Raw genomic sequence first — 22,060 nt, forward strand, 5'->3', positions numbered from 1 at the left:
CTCTGTACTTCCTCTACTTTGCCTTTACAGTGTTTGGTGTCTGCACGCACACCGACCCCTAGAGGCCGGAGTCTGTATTGTAGGTCGTCAAATACATGATACATTTTAGACTAAAATTCAGAATAAAGCAGAATATATGGTAAAAAGACAAAGGGTAATATTGCATTATATCCTGAGATATTTTGGTTTTACAGTTATATATTTAAAATAACATATAAAAGAATGTTTTAAATGATTAGATACAGAGGATGCCACTTCATGACATTTTGGCTTTATAAATACAATATACATAATACATACAACTTAAATCATGTGACACAAAATCCACTTTCATGTAGTTCAAACTTTTATGATTATTTGTATACGTGTCCTTTTTTTGTGCTCTAAAATATTTTAAGTGCTTAATAAATATTCACATACTCAAATATATATTTAATATTTTCTCTACTATTACATTCAAAAAATGAAACTGAACTCAAGGGGGAAACAAAGCAGCATGTCCAGATGTCATGCAGTTTACACTTTGATCCACTAGATGCCACTACAGGTCTGGAATGAAACGTGAGTTATTTTTATTTAAAAAAACACTACAAGTCCAAAGGTGGAATAATCTGTTACCAGTTACCTTAGAGTTTCCTTGTTATGCAACGTAATAATGTTATTGTTTCAACAGGGGATATTATACTTTTCCACCATGCTGCATTAATCCGAGAGATTTAGTCCTACTTACTTTTTAATTTTAGATTTTTACATACATGAACAACTTATTAGACACAATGCCGTAATAAAGTGTTAAAATAACACTGTCTCAACCAACATAAAAATGTTGCCTAATTTTTCAATAATAATAATCCAGCAGTACAAAACAAACAGGACTAAAAAACTATCTTAAACATTTTATAGTTGCTCAGCAAAATAAGTGCAATGTGTGAAGCTTGTTTAAAAGAGGATGTGGATGCTGTTTTGCATCACGATCACTCACTGTGTTTTGGCTCTGCTGATGTGTATTGTAATCACTTCTCCTCACATTTTATTTTTGTCACACTCAGCATTCTCAGCACCAGAAACTGTTCTTGCTGATGCAAGCAGAGCAACTAATGCGGGCGCGCCAGTGGAGTTGGTCTGGCTCAAAGACAGAGCTATATGGATTATTATTATTGTTGTCAGAGAGCACTGATTTAAAACATCGATCAGGCCATTTATGGCTGCGGGTTTTGCTTGGGTAGCACAGATCCTGCAGCTGTGGCGGCTCGCCTAGCAGAAAACCCTGAATTTCACTTTGGGAAGCAAGTTGTCTGGGGTCAGCACAAAACATCACAAAACGACAACTAGCTGCCCTGGATGACACCTTCACCTCTCATTGCCTGTAGAAAACACATGCACATTACACCCTGCACTTAACTCTGACCCCAAACTTAGCCTAACTTTAAAGGTGCATTATGTAACAAAATTCAAGCAAATTGCCATAAAATCCTCCTAATATGTCAGAGAGACTCAGGAATAATGTTCATATAACAAATTGAACTCACCAACAACAACAGTACAGCCAAAATATTTGCATTAAAAAAAAAGTTTGCAGACCGCAAATCATGTTTACGTTTTGAAATCATGTTTTGGCATGTGGCGCCACCTATCGCCGTCTACCAATCATTGCAGTCAGTAGAGTCTCAGCTGCCGAGCAACCACGGGTTGCCAGTTACATTTGAGCTACAGTAGCAGATTAAACGAAACCTAAAAGACCTCGGTATTTTGAATTTGAGTGTAGTAACCATTTTGGGCCACATTCTTACATATGGCGCCTTTAGAACATCTTCACCTTAAAAGGTAGTAATTTACATGATGGGGACTTGATTTATGTCCCATATGGAAGACAAGTCCCCATAATGTGACTGTGTACACAGATTTAGGTCCCCACAACCTAAGGAATACCAGGTACACACTTATACATAGACATAATGCATTCCCTAACCCCTAACCCTAACCCTAACCATCACAACTAAGTGCCTAACCATAACCTTAACCCAAACCATAAACCTTAAACCTTAACCCCCAAAAAGCCCTTTAACCCCTTAAGGTACTACTCAACCATTTGGTCGACCACACTTTAAGTCACTGTACATCATTGAAAAATGCATCAAGCTGAACTCACTTACACTTAATGTGACTTGTGAATGTTGTACTTTATGAAATATGCAAACTAGGTTTATTATGAACACACGTCTCAACCGTTTGGTAGAGGCCTGTATCTGAAATACTGTAGGGTCAAAAAATAAAATAAAAATATTGATTGTCGTTATTGTTATCATAAGGGAAAATAATAAAAAAATGCAAATAAATCATTTTTCCTTTCCTTTTTCCTTTTTTCCTTGGTGCTTACCTTAAAGGGTTACAGATCTGAGGACCAGCCAAAATGTCCTTACTCTGTATGGTTTGTGTGATTGTTGGTCCTCACAAAGCCACAAATACAAGAACACACACACACACTAGCCAACTACCACTCATTTATTGGCAATGTGTTTTTCTTTTAGCCCTTTTATTTTTGAGTATGTAGACAAACATGTTGACATGCTGTGGTAGGTGCAGAGTGTGCAGGGTGTTCTTTTTCTCTCTTATTCTTATTACTTTATTATACTATTTATTGTCATTGGGTGCAGCTGAATTTCCCTGCATGTCTTATACAATGTCAGTAAATGATTGATTGTACTGTAACTTATCAGTAGAGGATAAAGGTGGTTTTTAATCATAATAACATATTAGAAAGGTAATATTGAGGCGATACCGTCTCACTTTTGTAAAATGCAGGTAACGGCTTGTTAATAAGAGTTACTATAAGCATCTGTTAGTGAAATACTGTCAATTGAGAATCAGATCTGGTCATTTTTATATTAGAAAATTCATACATACAATGTTAGGTTTCAGGGTAAAATTTTCACAATATGTTTACTGCAGGTTTACTTTTACTACACTATTTCATAACTACATAGTTATTACCTGGATATTACATAAATATAAGATAGTAATAACAATATGTCATGTCATGATACATATAATGTAACATTTTATCATAAAAACTGATTAAATAACTTGTTATTCATCTTGTGTGGGAGTCCTGGGCATCTGCCACCATTCTAATAAGATATTCTTCGTCTGTCTGACCACATGTGGACTTCACGGCAGGAGGCGTATGTGAGACGTGAGTCGTCACGCTTACGCCACAAGCCTATAAACCAGAGCGGGAACAAAGAGGACAAAGGCAGTGAAGCGTATACACAGCCTCCACGTACAGTGCTTCTGCGTTTGCTTGCTTTTCTGCTGCCATATGTACAGAAGCTGAGGCCTCCCGAAACAACAAAAGCCACGCCGTGCGTCAGGATGCTTCCCTCTTTTATTCTCCCGACTCTGCCCTCTGCTCCGTTAAGCCGTGTGGCAGCTGACCTGCGACCTCTGGCAAGTGGCCAGACAAAGCAAGCGGACATATGGATTTATTGAGCACTTGTTGGATGAGGCTGAATGAAAAGGGGCATCCAATTAATTCTGGCCTGGGTAGAGTGAATAGTAAAAATGATTAGACTTTATTTGGATCACACAGAAGAGCTGCGGTTTCACCTTGACAGTAAAAGAGTCTTCTTTTTGCCCAATTAGCTTTAATTCAGTGCTTTAAAAGAGCAAAATATATATATATATATACACACATGGAAGACCATAATATAAATATATGTTTTTCCAGGTGATGAAAGATGATTCTTCACTTGAATTGCAGTTTTGTGTGTTTCCACTGTGAATTTGTTTTGTTTTTTTAATGCAGGCAGAGGACAAACAAAGACATGATTCACATTCATGGTGCACAAGAGACAAAACTGAAGAATATTAGAGCTTAATTGTGCAGTAAACTTTTATTTATAGCTATATAAGAGAACAAAAGTGCTGAATAAATCGATCAGAATCAGTGAATTAGCCGATTGATCGATGATGGTGAATCAATCAATCAATGAAACCAATTGAACGTGTTTTATATTTTACTATATGAGTGAAGGACTGGAAAAAGGATGCATATTTCAAAGCGATTATGCGATCATTCTCATAACTAAACATCATTATGAGATTTTTTTTTTTTAATTAATAGATGAATTTTGCAGCATAAATACATTTATATTGTGAATTATTTATCATCACATATCAAGACAAGGATTTAATTTTGAAATGATGTGAAATAGCATCATAAATATGATTATCATGTTAAGACGGGAGCCACAGAGAGGGTGATCCTGGGGATTGGTGATGCTGGGATGGCTTGATCAAGCCCAGATGGGTCACCTTGGTAAGAGGGGCTGATGTTGTAGGGCTCAAAACCCCCCAGGACATCACCTGGAGATGTATCATGAAACCATTTTCATGACTTTTTCTCAAAAGGTTTGACTTTATTTTCCCCATTTGACCCCCTATAGTGACCAAACTAGACCCCTGCCTTGAGAAGTTATCATCACCCCAACTCGGCACATAAACATTCACCAAGATTATAATGTCTCAGTAAATCTGAGTTAACTGTGGCTGCAATGGACACAAATTAACAGAAAAGAGTGTCTAATGGGTGTGGTGACGTCATCCAGGTGAGTCAGGAGGACAGGTGTCAGTATGGTTGTTGACAGTGGGCGGGGACAGTTGCTCAGGTGACTGAAACCGGCCACACCCCCTCCCCTCCCAGACAAACCAGTGATAATCATGTGCTGGTGACAGAGGGATCAGCCCACTTTAAACAGCAGCTTCATCCACTCAAATTCATTCAGTCACAGAGAGACAGGCAGGTGTTATGGATGCACTCCACACACGTGTGCCACAGTTTCAGCGCGACTTTGTATTTTCAACCTAAAAAAACCCCTAAAAAATAAAATAAAATAAAATAGAACTCAGAGTATTTATTAAGTTATTTATCTTTTTAAAAATCTGACAGCTGCAGTTATGGAGCGACTGAACGGCTGGAGCTTCAAGTCCAAGCAGATGGACCTGGATGAGGACTTCTACTTCTTCTCCTCCGCGGAGGAAATGACAGACTATCAAGACCCCGGTGAACTTGTGCTGGCTCTGAAACAAAAGGAGGAAGAGGTTATTTTGGCAGCGCAGCTGGGAAACGCTCTGCTCCTGGAAAACCGACAGTTGAAAGAGCGCAGCGAGACCTTTCATGAGCAGTACGCCGACAAACTGGAGGTAATACTTTCACTTTTTTTTATCGTTTTAGTATCATTTTACTACCAAACGGAGTGTTGTCTCCTGTGTAGTTTGAGTGAAAAGTCCGCCATTTTGGGGGAAAAACACAAACACGGTGTTAAAAGTCTCGTTTGGTGTTGCTGTTTGAAGTGGGCGGCAAAATGGAAACTAGTGGTCAAACCGAAAAGTCCTTAAAACAAAACAATGCACTTATATATTGAGTCAGTGTGTGTATATTTTCTTTTATTCACTGGTAGTTAATAAAATAATGATTCCTAGTTAGCAGTTTTGTTTCTATAACTTTGAAAACTGACTTGCATGAGGACAAATCCACACCAAAGTGAACACTATGAATACAATATAGTCCAGTGTGTATTGTGAATATTTGTATTTAAATCTGTGCAATTGATCAAATATGAACAGGTTCAATTGAGGAATTTGCATAATTAATCAAAGTAACTGGCAAAACACTGGCTTTCAATGCAAACTGTTGCATTGCTCAAATATTTCTATGTCCTGAAATACAGTCCACACAGTCTTCACAGGTTAATAAACATACACGTTTAAAACCTGTTAACTCCACACACACACACACACACACACACACACACACACACACACACACACACACACACACACACACACACACACACACACACACACACACACACACACCTCCTTCTATGACTTCAGGGACATTGCATTGACTTACATTCATTACCTGGAGACTTACTCTAACCTTAACCATAATGACTCCTGGCCTGACCCTAACCCTGACCCTAACCCTGGCCTGACCCTAACCTAACCCTAACCTCAACCTAACCTTAAAACATGTCTTCACTTTAAAATATAGCAATTAAAGTTATTTGTACTTGCTTTTTGTCCCCACAAGAAAGACAGGTCCCCATAATGTGACGGTGTAACAATGTTTATGCCCCCACAACATTAGTAATACATGGACACACACACATACTTTAAGCAGCTTAAAATTATTCTTTATTATTATTATTATTATTATTATTATTATTCAAAATCCAGATGATCACTTGAGAAGTTAAAGCAGCTCCTGCCCTGCAATCACACACCTGGCGTTAGGTCAGACTCCATGATGACTTCATTGCTTTCTCAAGGTAAATGCTGACGTCTGGCCCAGATGTTTAATCTTATCAGGTGTGACCATCTTTCAATGACTGGGTGTTAAAATAGCTCACAGTCTGCAGGAGAAGTGCTTCAGGTAAATCATTACGTGTTCTACTTGTTGAGGTGGGACAATCTGATATTTGCCTTGTTCTATTTTCTGCCCAGGGACCAATAACGTTACATAAGTTATTTGATAAGATATAGAACTTTTTAAATGTTTTATGTTTTTAGGCTCTCTATTTTTATTGTTTTTATTGTGGTATATGATGTTGTTCAAGAGTTAACAATTTATCAAGGTATTTTTAGATTTACAGCAGTCTTTCCCTTACTTTTTATATGTTGAGCCACAAGATGAAAAGCTATCCCCACCCAATTCACAATGTAAACACATGTGCCTAAAACCACATTTCCGACCGTTTTAACACCCGTTTTGTCATGTATGTTATTATTTTTTTATTTATAATAATGGGTATTCTAGCCATGGAGACAATCCCAGCTGATATAGGTTGACAGGTAGGGCATTGCTGGGCCAACACCTTCAGCCAGTTGAGTGTCCATGAACCTAACCCCCAATCTGCATCTGCACAATACATATGGAAAGAACATAAAATGCATAAGAATGTATGCATTTTCCTAAGAAATAAAAAAACAACCATGCAAAAAGCAAGAAGAAGCTGGGTTTTCAAGAAAATCTCTCCATCTCATTTCAGGAGCTGGAGCAGGGCAGACATGAGCTGCGGCTGAAGCTGCAGGGTTGCCAGTCCCAGTGGGAGAGCCAGGTGGGGGATCTGGAGAGAGATGTGAGGGAGCTGCGAGCTCAGGTCGAGCTGCTCACACAGGCGCTCTGCGAGGCCGAGCGGGACAAGAGTCGAGCCCAGCTGGAGCACGGCGAGCACGCGCAGCGGCTCAGGCAGGAGCTGAACGCGGTGAGTCCCCACACGAGGATTGTAACCTTTTTGATTTAGCGCGAGTGTTTGCATGAGCTGTGATTCTGTACAAACAAAGCTTCAGAGAAACAAACGTCTCATGTGGATTTAAAGGCCTCCAGAGACTGAACGCTGGCTGTCGCCCAATCCACACTCTGAAAGTCAGTGTTCTTTACAATCCACTCCAATATCAGTGTGACTCAATCTTTAATCTGTTCTAGAGCAAGGCCACACTCTTACGCCGTTTATAGACTCAGAACAAGGCCGCGGAAAAAGATCTACGTTGCAGATAAAATTATGCAAGATATTTTTTTTTATCTGAGCAGATTCAAAAGAAGTGGAAGAGGGTTAATAGTTAAGAAGCAATAAAAGAACACATTCTGAGTTGTTGTACCATGAGGCAAATGATCCTTGCTACTGTGCAACAGGATGCAAAACGATATGTAAACAAGGGAGGCGACGAGTGTCGGTTAATGATGTGATGTGATGTGATTTGAGATCTAGGACACAGGGTGGAGAGCTTCTGACAGAGGCTGATTTCACTTTACTCGTGTTCAGTTTATAGTTTTATTATAAAACATAATGCATCAAATCAGAGCTTCTTGATAACTGTTTAGTTAATTAAAGTTTCAGAGAGGAGCAACATACACAATAATGACTTGTATTCTTTTCTAACTCTCTTTGTGTAATGTTCAGAAAAAGTGATATTTGAAGATATTCTTGTATGTTCTGGGAGATTGTGACAGCATTTTACACCTTTTTTTTTTTTTTTTACATTTTATAGACCAAATGATTAATTGAGAAAATAAATTGGTTAATTGATCATGAAATATCAATAACTGTTGCCTTTTTAAAACACTTTGATCAAAAGCCTTTATGACTGGTTACACATTCACCCCCTTCTATGCTCTTTCGCCGGAGTTTGTCTGTCTGTCTGTCTTTCTGACGGATTTGGATGAAACTTTCAGTAAATGGCCGCAATGGGACCAGGAACAAGTGATTACATTTTGGGCGTGATCCGTAGATGCTATAACAATTTTTATAGCTATTTTGTAGGCACTGCCTGCCTTGGCGGATGTCTGCGCTCTCTGAGTACTTTTCTAGTTAGAAATGTCATATTATTAATTTACCAAACAGTTAATCAGTTAATTGGGTAAAAAAAAGAAGGTAAGATTAATAATTGAATGATAAAATAAGCAATTAACCTGCCACCCTACATGAACACATCACTTATTCATTAACATGAAGTTATCTTTTAACTGAGCCGTTTCCATGAGGTAAATGGGTTTAAATTTAAATCAGTACAAACTGAATGTCGGCCAGATGTTTATGATCCTTAAGACAAGAATGCACTGTGAGGAAAATCAAAGTAGTGACCTAATTTACAGCCTCTTTATCAGTTTACATGGATCAGCTGATTGGATCATACAGCTGGATGACTCCGAGTACTTTTCCAGCTTGAGAAAGTCAGGGTTGTTTAGGGACTTTTATTTTTTCCTCCCAAACACTGTCGTTATGACGCGTTTCTCTCCACTTGAGCAGCCATCTTAGCAGAGCAGTTCCTGGTTGTTGTCTTACAATGATCATCAGACCTAAGCTTGTTAAGTTTAAAGTGAATCCTTACTCCCCTCCCTCGAGTCAAGGTCCACAGAATAAGAAACTCAAGAATGCGTCTCCGGCTCTGTAGCCAGGCTGCTGAACTGGTGCTGAGGGAAACCACCTCCTCCTTTTTGAAGTTCAGGAAAAAGTCAATTTAGATAAAAGTAACCGTCTGCGTTTCGGAAGTTTGGGAAGGGAAGAGGGTTATTTGGTTCTTCAGCATCAGACATGGACAACTCTGGACTGCGTGTGGTCATAAAGAAGCGAGAACTCTGGTTAAGGAGGTGGTGAATGTCTGATGTGTGTTTTTTTTTCGCCAGACGTGCTGAATGATCCCGCTCTGCTGTGGTGAGTGCATGGTGTTTGTGTGTTTCTGTGATTTACTGTACGTGTTTGTACAGGCGCTCCCTCAAGTTGTGACTGGAACATGATATTCTGTTCTGTGAGTCCCTGACGGGCCACAGCTAATGATTTATCCCTTTATCAGTTGATCTGTATTTATCCTCAATAAGCTTACGCCTTTAGGTGTCAGCAATAAAATCTCGACAGCTCCAAGATATTTTGTTTTGCTGTTATCAAAGGAATGATTGATTATCCGAGCAGTAGTTGAATTGGAGTCGACATACAATGAAGCACATTGGTTTAAAAAACGGCTTGAAACGCTATATCGTAACTGTGAGAGTGTAACCGGAGCCTGACAAGAATCTGGAGGAGGTCGACAGTTTCACAGCACAGACACTTGAGACCCGAGAGCGAAAGAATTTGTCATCTTAACCAGAGAGTAAGGTGACTCTCAGACATGAAAGGGATCGCTTTACTGGGAGTTTTCATCCTATTGTTACTGAAACATCACATGCTGACTGTTTAAACAGTGGCCAAAGGTAGAGGAGGGAAAGTGCTGACTGATGTCATGGTGTTTTCCTACAAATCATATTAGAAACGTTTCATCTACGACTCTATGATTCTATGACTGACTTGTTTGTAGACTCATTTTCCAGGCAGTCTTGTAAGGTTTACCAAGAAAAGCCGTGATGCGAGTCCCAAGTTTTTGAAATTAGATTGAGACATTTTGTTGATTTACTTTCACTCTTGTGCAAGAAAATCTTTCACATTATCTGTGTTTGGATATAAACATGTGCTGAGGAAAAAGTACCAGGCTGGGAAGGGAGTATTTTTTTTGAAGATAAGGCATGACGTTTGATTATTGGGTAGTATTTCCAAGCAACGAAAGATTACATTCCGAAAGGTACATTCAGAACATAATTTTGGACCTGAATCAAGTCAAATTGGGCTTTTATCAAGTGAAACTCAAGAATAGTCTTAACAACAGGTTCAAATTGGTGTTGATTCAACTTGAGGATCATTTTTGAGGCGTTTGAGTGTCAAATGTGACATGGAAAAGCATGATAGTAAACTAAATACGGGTTAGGTTTTTGGATTCTATGGAACCTTGCACTCCTAAGAAACAACAAAATCTGAATATGCAATTTACTCTCATCTTTTGCCAAAGAAAAGGCTTAAAATTGTCACACCTGAGAAGCTGAAAGCAGCAAATATGTGGTATTTCTCTTATTCTATAGTCAAAATTGTTGCCATTTGAGTTTCAGCTGATCATCTAAATGACTGTAATTGCTCAAACACAACCATTTATATAATGAATGATTAAATTACTTAAAAATAGCTCCTAATGCAAAGAAACACCAGTTGCACCATTTATATAAAATCCACTCTTTGTTTTAGGCTAAATTGTGAGTAAACAGGTTTCCTTCCTTGTCGGGTTAACTCTTCACCTCATCTTGATTACCTTCTCCCAACACGGATCACAGTGTGACAAAGTGCTCTGTGTGCGTTTCCGTTATTGTAAAAGGAGACGCCAAAATTGAGGCGAGCCCCTCGTGACCTCTGCTCCCTCTGGCAGCGTCACGCAGCTCTGAAACAAAAGGGGGAAAAGCGGTATAACATTGCAGAGAGATATAAATCTTTCATTTGCTGGCTTTAATGTTGCCCCTCGTACTCCCGGCATCCCCATCATCCCAGGGGACGGCTGGCTTCTCTGTGTACTCCCCGAGGGCCTGGGCTGTAGCTGTGGTAGTCAGCTGTTAGTGGCCTCAGTGAAGCGTCCTCCTCCTCCTCCTCCTCCAGCCCGTGTGTTGGTGATCCTCAGTGGTTCGCTGCCTCTATTGTGGAAGAGATGAGGCAGCACCGATGACGACTCGTGTATGCAAATATTCAAATTTACACTACTGTTGAAAAGTTTGGGGTAACATATAGAATTTTTCAAGTTTTCCATTAAAAGTCACACTTTTATTTATCAAAAGAGTTGCAAAATAGAATAGAATAGAAAGAATAGAAAATATAGTCCAGAGAACCAGTAAAACTGTTTTCAGCTGTGCTAACATAATTGCACAAGGGTTTTCAGGGGTTTTCTAATCGTCCAATAGCCTCCGAACGCGATTATCAACCACAATGTACCATTAGAACACTGGAGAGATGGTTGTTGGAAATGTGCCTCTATACACCTATGTACATATTCTATTAAAAACCAGACGTTTGCAGCTAGAATAGTCGTTTACCAAGTTAACAATGTATAGAGCGTATTTCTGATTCATTTAATGTTATATTCATTGGAAAAAGGAAATTTCTAAGTGACCCCAAACTTGTGAACGGTAGTGTACTGTAAGTCCCTCCCCCTCGTAGTATGTCTGCACGTTGTGTTTTGTTTCGGTCCGTCATGCGTGAGTTGATCTCAGACACACTCACTCACATACTTGTCCTCACTTCCTCTGTACACTCCCGTAAAAACACGTACACACAAACTGTCCCCTCTGCCTGATGTCCAGGTTTACTATCTGGTGTTTCTGCTGTGGTCTGATGATGATGTGATGAAGATGGCCTCTGCTCCATCTGCTGCAGAGGCTGCTCTTTCATCTCTGTATTATGTGGCAGTAATGAGGACTGACAGATGCCTGCTGCGTCGCTGAGTTAGAGGAACCGAGGGTCCAAGAAGTGGCAGGGGAGGGAGGGAGTGGGGGGCGGGGGTTGATGAGCGGATGATGGGATGCTCTCTGGGGTTTTGGCTCAGAACTTTACTATTGAATCTTTTATGAGTTGAAATCTTATTGTTTTGCGTGAAATTGGACAGTTTTATGGCAACCCCGTATAAAAAGATGGGAAATGAATTTATCATTATGTGTGAGATGTGGTTTGATGTTTTCCTCCTCCAGTTAATATGGTGGAGTGGAGTTTGTACATTCTTCATTCTCACATTTGCTTGATGGCACCTTTGGTACAAAGTATGTTCAGTTATGTACTTGGTAAAAGTCCACTGTGCAATGGGGTTCAAAGGTTAATCGTTCTTAAAGGAGACATATTATGTAAAATCAACTTTTTAATCATTTTAATACTTTGGAGGCCCTATGAGTCGGCAAAGTGTGAAAAAAGATGACTTAGTCATGTTTTTGTGGTCCGCCTCAGTTTAAGTACAGGACATAAAACACGCGATGTTGACTTCTGCACTCTTTGCTGCGGAGATTGCAGGCGAGGGCAATAGTCAGAAGAGCAGAAGTCTGTGAAGTGTTCTATTCTTGGCTGCACAGTGCAGCACAGAGTTATACACAAACTTCCAGGAGGATTTACGTGTCCAGTGGATACATTTGATACATTTTATATATTTCCAAATGCCAACTGCTGTTAGCTGCCGGAGCCTCAGTGACACTGACGTAGTTTCCTGTGTCTCATTTGCATTTAAAGAGACAGGCACTCAAAACCGGGAACGAGGTTAACTTGGAGAAATAGGGTATAATATGTCTCCTTTAAATTGAAATCAAAACACAATTGGCGAATCACAAAGCCATTTATTTCTTCCGTTTTCAGTTGTTCTATGCACGTTTTATAGAGTTCATTTTGTGAGATAAAATTCGAATCGGCCAACTTTAAGGTTCATTACTCACATATTCTTACGATAAGACACAAACTCGGCGCCTTTCAAGGTTCCCTCACTAGATACCGAGAAGGTGCCAGGCATCTGGACTGGACACACTATCTCAAGTCGTATCAGACCTGGCGTGCTGCTCGCCGGAATCTGCGATGGCGCCTCACTGTTCAGATATCAGACCTTGTCTCGGTTCTCTCCTCGGCTCTGAGCTGTCCACAATAAAATCTTTCAACTTAACTCATCACTGACTCCAGAGGTTCTATCATTGGAAGCATGTTGTGGTGTCACGTGGCAATGCTGCATCAATTTTAAACCTGTTCAACAGAAAATACTGAAACACACACAGTGCAGCTGGAATATCTGTCAGAAAAATCCAGAGTTGGGAGTTTTTCCCAAAATTGTTCAGCCCCTAGTGTGCAAGAATCTAATCTTCATCTCATCTGGAGACATCGCCACAAACCTCTGTCCTCCCTGCCCTTTTCCAAGTATATCAATGAACTACAGTACTAAGAATCTACAGTAAAGACTCTTTCACAACAACTCTCTCTGCTGTTTCCCACCCTCTTCTTCATTTGCATAGTAAACCTGTGTTTTAAAAAGTGAAACACATTCCTCCGTGCTGCTTGAGTTTATTCTAAGGCAGCGGAAATTGAACTATTCTTATTTTAAAATCTTTATGCACTTTTACAAACTTACTTAAGCAAACTGTATTTTTTTAATAAACCCTCCTTAGTGTCACCCACTGGTCCTTTTTTAAAAGTGAGGCACCTGATCTGAATCTGTGTGGTTCAACAATGTTATTTGAGTTTTTCATAGCCCTTAAATCTCCTTACTCTGCTCACCTGGATTTTATTTTAGGACCTCATTGAAAGCAGCTTAGGAGCCACTGTTTTACAGAAACGCACACAGCAGCCGATGCCGTGTCTCATTTTCCTTTTGCTGCAGGGCCCACAGCAAAAACATGACTAATCCCAAACTTGTCATACAGGTTATAATTAAATTTCTACATTATTTGGTTATTCTCGGAGCCAAGGTTGAGATCTTGATTCTCTGAAAGCTCATGCCTCAGGGAAGCTTTGTTTTGAGAAGTGATACACATTTTTCTTTCTGGTGAGATTTCTGGCCTTAAATCTCTCCTGTGATTCACTCCATATGTCAGATATGCACAAAGAGGCCTGAAAAACTATTATGTCTCTGTATATTTCTCTGTAGGCGATGGAGGTGGAGAGAGCCGTGTCCAGTGAGCTGCAGGCTCTGAAACAGGAGCTCCAGCAGAAAAGAAACCACAGCCGACCTGAAGACGAGGAACTGATCAGTGCCATGAGGGAGCAGGTAACGACTGGTCACAAACATGCTGCACATGTACTGCTGATAACAAAGCGAAGCAAATCCATAATGTGAATGTACAGAAGAAAGAATGGTCTGGTAAAATGTCTTTAGTCTTGAGAACATCAAGTTCGGGGAACAGTTACCAGAGCTCACTGCTCCAGCGCGTCTGCTGGTTTCACTCCCTGTCTGAATTGCTGATCGTATTACAAGCCACTCCTTCATTTGGCCTTACCTTTAGTTTCATTTAAAGTGGAAAATATTTGGTTATGTGTTTTTAAAATATAAAGAATAAAGAACATCTAAAAACATTGAAGGGCAGGCAAGGAAATCTGGGCATGACAACATTTAGTTATCAATAACAACATAACTTTGTTACTGATAACTAAAGAAACCGGTATAAGTTCAGGTTTTTCTCTATTTGCATAATAATGAAGGAACAGTCATTTTGTCAGAGCTTAAGCATGTCTTGAATAAACCTGGCGTATTAGACCCATTTTCACTAAATACTTTAAAACTTTAAAATTGCCAAGATTTTTGCACAGTACAGTATCTCGTGGATTACACAACATACTGGCATCCTGAATGTGAATATAAATGGACAATCATTTGCAGATTTTAGTGTATGCTTTCCTCTGTAATGGAGACAATGGATATAATTAGTCCTTCACATGTCAGATTAAATAATTCACTGTCTACGGCTTTATCTTGTCTGACAACTCCTGTAGTAAATTTAATCCCTCGGGCAATCGCAATAAAACATGCCGATGCTGTTTTAGTACTGTGGTTTTCACAACTGCTCCCTGTCATACTTATTTGGCAATACTTGTTTTTTTAATTTTATCAAGAAGTCAGATAAACCTCCCAAATATTTCCAGCACCTCTGCAAACACATATATTAATATTTGTGGATTAGTGAGATGTGATGCCAGGAAACAGTGGGAGTTTTACTTTTCCTATCAGAGAAGTAATAAGTTTCTAACGTGTTTGTGGGTTTGACGTGTGTTTTTCCAGGTTCTGCGTCTCAGCCAGAAGGAGCAGGTGTTGGAGGAGCGTTTGAGGAGCATGTGTCAAGAGAACACTGAGCTGAGGGCGAGTTTGGCCTCTTTACACTCACGTCTGGCTCTACACGACCAAGTCGAGCAGCAGCACAGTCTGCAGGTACGTAACCCACGTTACACACACACAGGGAACACACAAACACCAAGAGGTTCATCGTCTTTTTAAAGTAATACACTACCTTTCAAAAGTTTGGGGTACAATTTTTTTGTGTCTTCCATTAAAAGTCACACTTTTATTTATTAATCAAGTTGCAACATGAATAGAAAACATAGTCAAGACATTGACAAGATTAGAAATGATGATATTTATTAAAAATAATACTTTTGCCATTTTGTCAAAGAAAGAATATGAATAGAAAATATAGTCCAGATAACTAGCAAAACTGTTTTCAGCTGTGCTAACATCATTGCACAAGGGTTTTCAGGGGTTTTCTAATCATCCAATAGCCTTCGAACGCGATTAACACAATGTACCATTAGAACACTGGAGAGATGGTTGCTGGAAATGGGCCTCTATACACCTATGTACATATTCCATTAAAAACCACACGTTTGAAGCTAGAATAGTCGTTTACCACATTAACAATGTATAGAGAGTATTTCTGATTCATTTAATGTTATATTTATTGAAAAAAGTGCTTTTCCTTCAAATATAATATTTTTTTCTAAGTGACCCCAAACTTGAACAAGTATAGGAGTGAAAGAGTGTCGGTAACAAAAGGGATTTTCTGCACCCTGCCTAGCAACAATGACCTCACACCCCCGTCATTGTAACTTTTACTCACAATTCTGGATTCCACTCGTGTTCGTTTGGTTTCATGCTGGGCTGGCGGCTGGAATGTGGTACGCCAGGATTTCAAGCAGAGTTTCTACACGTTGTCTCATGACGGTGCTGAAAAATTTCCCGGCATTCTGTAACTGTAGTGTCATTCGTATCCATCTCAATTATTATAATTTACAAGGATTCCTATGGTTATCTTAAATTATTTGATTTGTTATACTGAATCACACTTAATCTATCTGTCTGTTTGTTCCATCATTATTTAGTCTTTGTGTTAATATCTTTATATATTGTACTTTTTTTTGGTAATGCATCTTTATTATTTTAGAGTTATCTTTACTGTATTTGCTGCTGTAACTGCGGGACAAATAAAGTACTATCTCATCTTATCTTATTTACAAGCCCCAAAACTTAACAGGTGAAGTTGGCAGCTTCTATTAATCAAAAACGTAAAGGTTATTTTGAATCTGAAACGACGTAACATCAGTTGTGTCCTTCATCTGAAAACTCTCTGTCAAGCAATACTATCAGACCTGACTGAAGGAGCGTTTGTATGTACTACTGAACAACGTTTTTGGAGCAGTAGAATTCACTTCTGAAACTTATTTGTGTTTTCAGTCGCACTCCAACCTGTTTGCAGTTGTCTTACTTTAGAGACACCTTGTTGCTGTTGCCTTTGTTCTATCTTGACCTAAAACAAACCTTTTAATTTTATTTTTTTTAAGCTGGCAGAGGCGTGGCAGGAGGTGGAGGTGGCACGAGGTCGCTCACAGCAGCTGCAGGTCCAGGTGGAGGAACTTCAGGAGGAGGCGTCACTGTCACTTCAGGAATCCAGGAGCCAAGGAGACGCCTCCCTGCTGTCTGAGCTGGAGAGCAGCCTGGAGACGGCAGAACTGGGAGTCAGCAAAGAAGAGGTAAACACACGGCAGTGGTTCACTGTTAAACACCAAACTGTTGATACACCAAAAAGTCAGTAGTTATTTATATAAGGCAGATTAATATCATGCTGTATGTGTTTCCTTAAAGAGTAAACGTGGTCACAGCTTATCTGTAACCAACGCTTTATTCCTCTGAGTCATAGACACCAACCTTTGACTAATTCAAGCCACACAGGTACACGGCTTAAAATAGTCCTCAATGTTTTCTCCATTTCCTGTCGGTTTGACTAATGTTCCCCAAAAGTTACAATTTCCAGTTGTTTCCAGTTGTTTTTTATGGAAGTCTGAACCTTTTTTGCCTTGATATTGTCTTTAGAATTAGAATAACCCAGTGTAACGTTTATGAAAAATTTAGTCACTCATATTGTCTAGTAACTGACCTCCAGTTAGACTGAACATTACAACAAATCTATGGTTTAGGTTATTGTGGGACCTGCTCTATTCACCTTTTCTCCACGCTGTGGTCGGCAAGTTAGTGTTGGGCTTGTTCTATTGTAGTCCTGGCCACAATGACTCATGTATGTGTGGTTTTTTTGTGTGGTTCGGGAGAAACGAGGGTCTTCCTGTGATATTTCTACTGAAAGACTTGGACAGTCGGTACCAGATTAACATGATCTGTTAAGGTGGACTTTATTAAATGAAAGTGTTGTTGCAGTTAACGTACAGTAGCTGACAGAACATCCAGTTCTCTGCGAGAGGCGAGAACTCACACACACACGGCAAAATCAAAATGAGGGTGTGAACGTCCTGGTTTTCAAAGTGAAGACGAGACAAGACAGACAAATATCTGATGAGACAAAACACAAGTTTGTGTGTTATATCTGCAGAGTTTTGGTTCCCACACTCTGAGCGTCTGCTGTTATTGTTTTTGTTCCAGCCCGGAAAATGTGATGTGTAACTTCATTCTCTACATTTCCTGTTTGTCATGGCCTCATTGTGGAGTCGAGTCACTTTACAGCATTCAGCACTTGTTTGTGTAACTTTATCATAAAATATTATGCAGTATGTTTAACTTTCCTACCTAAGAACACCGTGTTCGTTTCGTTGTTTAGTGAGATCACTATCAGCGTTTGACTCATGAAAATTAAATAAAAATGATGAGGTAATGCTTGCACGTCCCACTTGGTAAATACTTGATGTCACTTCAAATGTGTTACAGAACGTAATGTGATGTTATGCTGGATACTGAAGTGTACAGTACAAAAAGTACAGTTTACAATACAAGGCGGCTATAAATAATAAAATTTCTCAAAACAAACAGCAAATGCATTGACTGAAACACTTATGTTTCCCAACTTCACAATGTCAAATTTAAAGATAAATCAGTTGTTATGCAACATTACTCAAAACCTTAAACTCCCAGGTTTTGCTGATGACTTTTAAATGTTAATATCCATCCATACAGCTATTATATATTATTATATATACCGCTTTATCCTCCACATGACGGTCACGGGAGTTGCTGGTGCCAAAGTTACACCCTGGTCAGGTCCCCAGTCCATCACATGGAGACAAACATCCATTCACACTCACTCTCGACCTACAGACGATTCAGATTGTTCTAAAATGTCAATATATATTTGTTTCATTTTCTACTTAGATAATACAAGAAATGGGGTCCATTCTCCAGTTGCTGCTGCCACTGACCCCGGACACGAACAGCTCAGATTACCTGGATCAACAGGACGACCTGCGGGCCGTAATGTACCGGCTGAAGGGAGTGGCTCAAACCCTGACCCACAGATCCAGCCCTCAGGTGAGTGAGAGTGGAGCAGGAGAGGAAATGAAAAGGAAAGGCTATTCTTCTTCTTGTTTCACGTCAAATAAGAGGCGGGAATATCACATAGTAGATTGTTTTATCATATGTCACTACAGTATACGTGTATTATTATTATTATTATTATTATTATTATTATTATTATTTTTAGAGAGACGTGAGCACATTCAACAGGGTTACAGATAACCAGTAAAGTCTACAGAGACTTAAGATATCATAATAGTCATAAAAGATTCATAAAATCATCCAATCCTCAAGAAATATCAACATGTACACCATCAAATCTACAGCAAAACTGGGCTGTGTGATTCAGTTAAAACGCCTACATCCAGATTCACACAGACTCTAAATTATTCAAAGTTAATCTAAAAACTTTGTTTAAGATTCAGCTGTTTTTGCAAATTGCTTCAAACTGATGTAGCAGCAAAGTGCCTTTCCCCCCTCCAAATGAATGCAAATCTTCGGGACACGTAATGAAAATAAGCACAGGTACTATACTTTTGAGCATAGGTCGCAGTTTGCACCACTTTTAGGAACTAGAAAAGCACTCGGAGAGCACAGACCTCAGCCAAGGCAGCGCAGTGCTTACAAAATAGCGATACAAATAGTGATAGCATCTACGGATCACGCCCAAAATTTAATCACTTGTTCCTGGTGCCATTTCATCCAAATCTGTCTGTGACTTTTTTCGAGTAACAGACAGATACACGGCGAAAACATATACCTCCTTGGCGGAGGTCAATAATGTAGGACATATTATGGAATAATATGACAGTGACAGGTAGATGTAAAGTATGCAAGTTATGTAAGTTTTACTCGAATATCTGCCCCCTGGTGGTTTTTAGCGCCACAATAGTCTTATAACAGTGTCCTTTTATACAAAGAATGCTACTCATAATTGCAGTTGCTTACATGCTCGGTTAAACTTCCATTTTTTTATGTGCAACTGTCGCGTCTCATAGCATTGTGAACCCGTCAAACCGGTAACATTGTAACTGGAATATTCCTGCCCACCCTCCTTTCCGACATGCAAATAGGCCAAACACGCTGAAACTGATCCTCTGTGTTAACGTCTCTGTTCCAGGACCTGAATCTGGCTTTTGTCGACGGGACGGGCGATCAGTGTGGGAACGGGAGCGCAGGACAGGAGCTGAGAGATCAGGTAACACAGTGAGGGACAAAACACTTCTGTCAGGGAAGAGCTGCACCTGCTGCGGGGTTTTTTTCTTTTTACTACTACTGTGTCATAAAGTAAAATTTCCTGATGCGTTAACAGAGTGAATAATATCCTGCATCACTTGCAGGAGACTCATAAGTTTAAAAGTTGACTCCAAATGCAACACATATATGTATATTTTCTCTTACATTCCTGTAGAAGCACAGCACATCATTTATGTATAAATACCTGGGCCTGAAATGAGCTTCCCCTGTTTCAAAGACCCAGATACAGCCACTGATAGACCTATAACTCAGTGAGTATTAAGTCTTAACGAGACTCGTGTTCTTCTCCTCCTCCAGAACGACCAACTGCAGCAGGAAAACGCTGAGCTGAGACAGAGGCTGCAGAGTGTGCAGGAACAAGGTGAAGTCGTCCATCAGGCCATCAGAGACCGAGATGAAGCCATTGCCAAGTGAGAAGCTATTTATTTCTCATAGTTATCGTGCAGAATTTTACATTTTCTGCATTTCTAACCATAAAACCCCCAGATTAATAACTAAAGAGGTTTCTTCTCATCTTGCTAGGAAAAACCTGATGGAGATGGAGTTGGTGAGAAGTAGAAATGACATGATGTCTTTGAACAACCAGTTATTGGAGGCCATTCAACGTAAACTGGAGCTGTCACAGGAGCTGGAGGCCTGGCAGGTACGGTCTCACATATCTGTGTCACACCCATCATGTGGTCTACACTGTCCCACTGGTCTCCTTTTAATACTGTGGGTTTTGTAGCATGTCAAATGCTTTGAAAGCCTGAATTTGAGGAATTTGACTCAGTGTGAGGTCAGGGACAGATGCAGCTATTCCTTATTTAATGGTTAAAACATTTAAAATTCAATATATCTGTGCAGAAATCAAATTTAAAGCAATTAATAAGCGGTTTTTTTTTCCAAAGAAATAAAACACATTTTCAGCTTTTTCAGCTTCTTAAATGTGAATGTTTTCTGGTTTCTTTGCTCCATATAAGAAATAATTAAGACTGAATAATTTTGGTTTGTGGACCAAATAAGACATTTGAGAACTTCATCATTTACAGGTTTGAGAAAGACTGATCAACATTTTCTGACATTTTATGGACCAAACAGTTATTTGATTAATTATATATAGATTAATAGAATTATTATATGAAGAATATAATCAACAGATTGGTAGTGTTAGTTGCAGCTCTACATTTTCATGCCGACTCTGTTATCTGTAGCTTTTAAATACAATCTCTGTCTGTACGTACACATGGTATGAATAAAGTATTCTGATTCTGATAGTAAAGGCTGTTGTGACGTGCTATTCGTGACCAGTATGAGAGATTAGACTGAGTTGTTTGTTGGCTCTGGTACTCGCTCCTCATTTACCTCTTTTCCTCCACCTTTTTCCTCAGGATGACATCCAGATCGTCATCAACCAGCAGCTGATTTCCCAGCAGCAGTCAGAGCAGCCTCAGAAGAAGCCCGCCACCACCAACGGCATGTCGTTCTTCCGCAAGACGCCCCCCGCTTGGTCACGCCTGTCCTCCTCCTCCTCAACCTGGAGATCAGAAACTAATCCGGACAAAGCCCAGTCCCCCTGGAAGGACTGGTTAAGACGAGGAAAATCTGTGCAGTATGGCAAATAATGGACAGTGCTGAGAAGAGGATGTACGAGGAGCGGAGGGGCAGAGTGAAATCACACGTGAACCTCCTCACAATTCTACATTGAGTGTCTTGAAAGGCGCCTTCAAATATAATGCATTATTATTATTAATAATAATTCTGCATGGTGCATAAGAGCCACTTTATTCAATGATACATAACAGAGCCGTACTGGACAAAGACTTACTGACACATTTTTACCGAAAGGCTGAGCCTTCATTTAAACCTGAAATGTGACAAGATGGAGCCCTATAATTTTCACTGAGTTACGTTCAAATGTTTGCCTGAGACTGTAAATACTGTGCCTTAGTTTGTATTTACACTGATTTTGTCCTCATTAAGATGTATTGTACATAGTACTGTAAATTATTTAAAAGCGCAGTGATGAATTAAACGTCAGTGTTTTGCTTGTAACTGAACTGAATGTTTCTCTTAAGTCGGAAGAGAGACGTAAGAAACATTGTTTTCATGTAAAAATAGAACGCTTCTTATTTTTGATTAAAAAGCAAATGTGTTTTCTACATGATGACATGGT

The 22,060-nt window shown here is 39.5% G+C and overlaps 1 protein-coding gene across 1 annotated transcript; it reads left to right on the forward strand.

Annotated features, from left to right (window-relative positions):
* Positions 1–4,956: 4,956 nt before the first annotated feature.
* Positions 4,957–21,509, forward strand: LOC310924723 (BICD family-like cargo adapter 1; the record flags this gene model as incomplete). Its single annotated transcript, XM_083886536.1, has 10 exons — positions 4,957–5,202; positions 7,053–7,268; positions 14,014–14,133; positions 15,142–15,288; positions 16,695–16,883; positions 18,508–18,663; positions 19,769–19,846; positions 20,203–20,315; positions 20,428–20,548; positions 21,276–21,509. 10 exons carry the CDS (start codon positions 4,957–4,959, stop codon positions 21,507–21,509), a joined length of 1,620 nt encoding a protein of 539 aa, XP_083742662.1.
* Positions 21,510–22,060: the final 551 nt, after the last annotated feature.

The sequence above is a fragment of the Microchirus variegatus genome (genome assembly GCF_963457635.1).
Source record: "Microchirus variegatus genome assembly, chromosome: 3".
NCBI classification, from domain to species: domain Eukaryota; kingdom Metazoa; phylum Chordata; class Actinopteri; order Pleuronectiformes; family Soleidae; genus Microchirus; species Microchirus variegatus.